Source organism: Notolepis coatsorum, assembly GCF_963971535.1.
Source record: "Notolepis coatsorum genome assembly, chromosome: 18".
NCBI lineage: Eukaryota > Metazoa > Chordata > Actinopteri > Aulopiformes > Paralepididae > Notolepis > Notolepis coatsorum.
This window is the reverse complement of record NC_140182.1, coordinates 27,074,430-27,080,429: the sequence shown is the minus strand read 5'-3', so window position 1 is coordinate 27,080,429 and position 6,000 is coordinate 27,074,430. Positions and strand designations below refer to the sequence as shown.

Below are 6,000 nucleotides of genomic sequence, written 5' to 3'. Positions count from 1 at the left end.
TCAGGACAGACACCAAGCAATCTGGCCCAACCAAATAATCTCAAAACAAAAATAAAATTATATAGAATATTGGAACAAATCACAAAGTAAATTAGAATTCTATTTGACAGAATACCGGACCACCGTGAATGATATAAAATTAAGAAAAACATTGACATGGTACAGACTGAGTGGCCATAGAAACAGGCCGTCACAGGTAGAACTGGCTGCCCAGAGAGGCCAGGCTGTGTTCACTTTGTCATCAGGGGGATGTTGAGACAGAATCTCACTTCCTACTACACTGTGAGAAATATAAGGATCTAAGAGAGGGTTTCTTTGATCAAATAAATAAAATGGATCCACAGTTTATCCATCTCCCTGATCATCAAAAGCTGTTATAGGGAGAAAAGTCAGAGTACAGTATTAGCTGCAAAATATATAGATTGTTGTCATACAATAAGAGAACAAGCTCTGTAAATACATGTTTCCGGGTGGCTAATTCTGTAAAATGATTACCTGATTGAATGATTATTTTGTAATCTAATGAGTTTCTGTTGATGGTTTTACTGTTATTGCTAATGTTATTTCTGATTGCTTATATATGTTATTGTTTGTATGTTGGACTTGCTTTGGCAATAAGTACGTTGATATTTCATGCCAATAAAGCCTATTTTGAATTTGAATTTGACATGTAGAGAGAGACAGAGACTTGTAGAGAGAGAGAGACAGAGACATGTAGAGAGACATATAGAGAGAGACAGAGACATGTAGAGAGAGACAGAGACATGTAGAGAGAGACAGAGACATGTAGAGAGAGACATGCAGAGAGACAGAGACATGTAGAGTGTAATGTTCTGGGTTTCTATCCGACCACAATGATCCGACCACAATGAGTTCCACAGAAGGATTCCGGGAGGAACTGGAGGCCCAAAGAGAACAACTGAGGGTCATCATCAATTGCCAGCTGGAAGTAGGCATCGAACTGGGTCGGCTGGGAGACCTATCTACTGAGTCTCAAGAAGCAGTAGCCGCGGCTACATCCACAGCCGATTCAGCGTTGGCTGTGGCTAACCACGCTCGCACTACAGCCGCCATTGCGGTAACAACGATTGGAGCCATGTCTGGAGCCCTGTCTGCCTGCGGGGAGGATGGGCAGGTACGTCCATTTTGCCGTGAAGAGGTTCGAGAACCACGTCTGCCGCCGCCAGATCGTTACGGAGGAGCTCCGGAAGGTTGTCAGGAGTTTGTCACCCAGTGCTCTCTTGTGTTTCAATTACAGCCTCGTACTTTCCCTACTGACATATCTAAAGTTGCATATATAATCACTCTCCTTACAGGTCGTGCTCTCTCTTGGGCCACAGCGGAGTGGGAAAGTGGGTCTGCGATCTGCCACAGCGCGGCTGCCTTCACCCGAGAGTTGCGATGCGTGTTCGATACCTCTCGGGTGATATCCATCTATGAAGCCGGCGGGCGGCTCATCTCCTGCCGGCAAGGTAGTCGCTCTCTGGCAGATTACGCAATCGACTTCCGCATTGTGGCTCGGGAGGCGGCCTGGCAGGAAATACCCTGTTGTGTGTTGTTTGTGCAAGGTCTTTCAGGGCGGATGCAGGATGAGGTAGCTTCACGGGAGCTACCCGAACAACTGGATGATGTCATCAACTTGGCTATACGAATGGACAATCGACATCGGGAGAGGGAACGCGAGAGGGAGGCTTTGTCACAGGTACTCTTCCGCTCTTCTTCCGGTGTCGAATCAGCTAGGCAATACACAAGAGAGAGCCGGTGACGAACCAATGCAACTGCGGGCTCTGCACCTGTCGGACGCAGAGAGACAGAGGAGGATCGAACAGAAGCGTTGTTTCCGTTGTGGTCATACTGGACATCGCTTCTGTAGCTGTAGCCTACTGGGAAACGGGAGGGCTCGCTAAACTTGGCGGGAGTTATAGCAGGTGGGCATTTTACCTCTGTTACTGATGAGTCACGCACTTTTTTAATGTCTCAAGAAAACCAGGGCATTAATTAATTCGGGGGCGGCAGGTAATTTATGAATGAATGAATGATCTTTATTGTCATTGTTACAGTGTTACAACAAAATTTTAAATGCAGCCCTAGGTGCTAGCCATCACAGTCCTAGATCATAAAAACACAGTCCTAAACACAGTGTTAAATATAAAAACAAGAGTAAGGCATAATAGACATAACATAAACATAAACAAGGGGGTATAAAAGATAATTGCACTATCCCTTAGTGTTGTGTGTGTGTGTGTGCATGGGGGGGGGGGGGGGGTGCAGGGGAGATTGTTGTTTTAAATTTTAGCTGAGTTTAGTGCACATATGGCCCTGGGATAAAAACTAAACTTCAGTCTGTTAGTCCGGGTGGGCATGGCGCTGAAACACCTGCCCGAGTGCAGCCGTATGAGGTGTTTGTTGCCCGGGTAGTGTGGGTCCTTCAGTATTTTGACTGCCTTCTTAAGACAGCGGGAGTTGTATAGTTCTTCCAGTGAGGGGAGAGGGCAGCCGATGATTTTCTGGGCCGAGTTGATGACCCTCTGGAGCGCCTTCCTCTCTGCGGCTGTGCAGCTGAGGAACCACACGTTGATGCAGTAGGTGAGGATGCTTTCCACAGAGCAGCAGTAAAAGGACACAAGCAGGTCTTGTCTGAGGTGGTAATTTCTGAGTATTCTCAGGAAGTAGAGTCTCTGTTGTGCCTTCTTCACGATCGCCTTGGTGTTGGTTCTCCAGGTCAGGTCATCCTCCAGGTGGACGCCCAGGAATGTACAGGGGCTGTATGCCGGTCTTCTTCCTCCTGTAGTCCACGATCAACTCCTGGGTTTTTAGCTTATTCAGCTGCAGGTTGTTGATTTTGCACAGGGCTGACAGCTGCTCTACCTCATCGTGGTACGCGGTCTCGTCACCTTTTGAGATACAGCCCTAACGGTGGTGTCGTCAGCTAACTTGATGATGGTGTTGCTGGGGTGGACTGCGGTGAAGTCGTGGGTGTAAATAGAGTAAAATAGGGGACTCAGCACGCAGCCCTGGAGGGATCCGGTGCTGAGGCTGATGGCTGTGGAGGTGTGGGGGCCTATCCTGACCCTCTGGGAGCGGTCAGACAGGAAGTCCTTGGACCACCGGCAGAGGGGATGGTTTAGTCCAAGATCCATGAGTTTGGGCACTAGTCTGTCAGGCAGGATGGTATTGAATGCCGAGCTAAAGTCCACGAAGAGCAGCCGTGCGTAGCCCCCCCCCTCTCTAGCGATGGGACCGGGTAGAGTGGAGAGTTGTGGCGATGGCATCCTCCGTGGACCTGTTGGCTCTGTAGGTGAACTGGTGGGGGTCTAGTCCGGGTGGGAGGCTAGAGATGATGTGGGGCTTGAGTGTCTTTTCAAAGACCTTCATGGGTAGGGAGGTGAGTGCGACTGGACGGTTGTCGTTTAGGCAACTGATGGAGTTCTTCTTTGGGACCGGGATGATTAATTCACGTGGGATTAGCACAGGAGTGGGGGTCCCTCTAGAAACGCTGGAGGTACCTATCCCGGTACTGTCATTGGACAGTTGACCACTGGGTAGTGGGCTCATTACCCAGCGCACGGCGCAGCTGCGTCTCCGGGTGGCCGGGAGTGAGTGGGAATGGTTACAATTTTATGTTGTCATGTCTCCCCATTCTGCCATTGTCTTAGGTCATCCGTGGCTAGCAGAGCATAACCCTTGTATTAATTGGGCTACGGGTGAACTTTCTATGGGGAGCGGCGTTAAGTCGGTTTCCGGCGAGGGTTCACCCGCTCCTTTTTCTTCTTCTCTTTTGTCTCCCTTGTCTCTCTCCAGGATGGTGGTAAGCGTTGCAGACTCTGTCCCATCTCCTAATCCCGATTTAGCAGATGTTCCTGAGATTTATTGGGACCTGGCGGAGGTCTTTAGATCTTACGACTGCCCCATTAATCTTCTCCACCCCATGGGTGTATGTTTTCTCTCTCTCGCCCTGAGACAGCGTCCATGAATACCTATATTCAGGTATTGGATGCGTCCGATATCGCGGTGGGGGGGGGGTGATCTCTCAGAGATGCTTAAAGGACGGGAAAGTGCACTTCTTTCCCGCGCCGGCTGTCTTCGGCCGAGCGCAACTACGACGCGGGTAATCGGGAGTTGTTGGCAATCAAATTGGCACTGGAGTGTAACGTTCGGGGTTCTGGTTTAGGAACCCAACTGTCATTCTGGAGTTATTTCTGGGGCATCGGTTTTCCAGTTGTCGGGGATATTCGGGAAACGGGGGGGCCTGTCTCTCTCCAGGATGACGGTGAACGTTGCAGACTCCGTCTTATCTCCCAACCCCGATTTGGCAGGAGTACCTGCGGTCTATTTTGACCTAGCAGACGTTTTTAGTAAGACGCATGCTAACGCACTACCGCCTCATAGACCTTACGACTGCCCCATTAATGTTCTACCTGGTACCTCTCTACCCCGTGGGCGGCTGTTTTCTCTCTCTCGCCCCGAGACTGTGTCAATGAACACTTATATTCAAGAGGCACTGTCCGCGGCGCATATTCGACTGTCCACATCCCCTGCAGGCGCTGGCTTCTTTTTTGTTGCAAAAAAGGATGGGGGTCAGCGGCCGTGCATAGATTATAGGGGATTGAATGACGTTTTCATCAAGAACCGATATCCTTTACCTCTCATGGACACCGCCTTTGAGTGCTTACATCCTTCGTCGCTCAAAGAATTACAGCGGTTTTTGGGCTTTGCAAATTTCTACAGCCGTTTTATTCGCAATTTCAGCGCCTTAGTCAATCCTCTGACAGCTCTCACTAAGGCCTCTCTCCCTGGCTTTGAATGATCGCCGCGGGCAGAGTCGTCCTTCTGCAACCTCAAACGTCGGTTTACCTCCGCCCCTGTATTAATCCGCCACAATTCGGAGGCTCAGTCTATTGTGGAGTTGGATGCCTCTGACATCGCAGTGGGGGGGTGATCTTTCAGAGATGTTTAAAGGACGGGAAAGTGCATCCTTGTGCTTTTCTTTCGCACCGGCTGTCTCCGGCCGACCGCAACTACGACGTGGGTAATCGGGAGTTGTTGGCAATTAAGTTGGCACTGGAGGAATGGAGACATTGGTTAGAGGGGGCGGCACATCCTTTCATTGTTTGGACTGATCATAAGAACTTGGCTTACATCCAAGGGGCTAAACGCCTTAACGCTGGCTAGGCCAGGTGGGCGTTATTCTTCACTCAATTTCGATTTTCCATCTCCTACCGGCCTGGTTCCAAGAATGTCAAACCTGACGCTCTTTCTCGTCAGTTTGATACTCCGGACCGGGAGGAGAAGCCCCATCCTATTATTCCACAGGCCCTGATTTTGGCACCCGTGTCATGGGGCATAGATAGGGTGGTAAGATCGGCTCTGGCACGGGAGCCTGATCCCGGTGGGGGTCCTCCGGGGCGGATGTATGTGCCCAAGGCTGCGCACTCACGACTGCTGCAGTGGGCACATACTTCTTCACTCACCGGCCACCCTGGGGCCACCAGGACCCTGGAGTTTATCCGTAGGAGGTTCTGGTGGCCTACAGAGGTGGGGGATACGCGTTCCTTCGTGGCTGCCTGTCTGGTGTGCGCGTGCAGTAAGACCTCTCGCCGTGTACCAGCGGGTCTCCTCAGACCGCTTCCTATTCCTAAACTGCCCTGGTCGCACATATCCCTGGATTTTATTTCTGGCCTTCCCCTGTCAGATGGGTTCACTGCCATCTTGGTGGTAGTGGATCGCTTTTCTAAGGCGGCCCACTTCATTCCCCTCCCCAAACTTCCCTCGGCTCGAGAGACTGCTGACCTGGTGGTGCAGCACGTCTTTCGGGTCCACGGGTTGTCAGTGGATATTGTGTCCTACCGGGGTCCTCCCGGTTCTGGAAGGCATTTGCCTCCAGCCTCAGCGCCTCCGTCAGCCTGTCATCTGGGTTTCACCCGCAGTCGAACGGGCAGACGGAGCGCGTCAACCAGGATCTGGAGGGCGTCCTGAGGTGTTACGTTGCCGGGTGTCCGG

At 51.0% G+C, this 6,000-nt stretch overlaps 1 protein-coding gene across 1 annotated transcript in view; it reads left to right on the top strand.

Annotated features, from left to right (window-relative positions):
* Window positions 1-868: 868 nt before the first annotated feature.
* Window positions 869-6,000, top strand: part of LOC311245293 (paired box protein Pax-6-like) — a gene marked incomplete at both ends in the record, with an annotated part of 44,242 nt that continues 39,110 nt past the window's right edge. Inside the window, one exon of the mRNA XM_084335129.1 lies at window positions 869-1,135. Coding sequence (XP_084191255.1) covers window positions 869-1,135 — 267 coding nt within the window. The remainder of the gene's footprint in view (window positions 1,136-6,000) is intronic.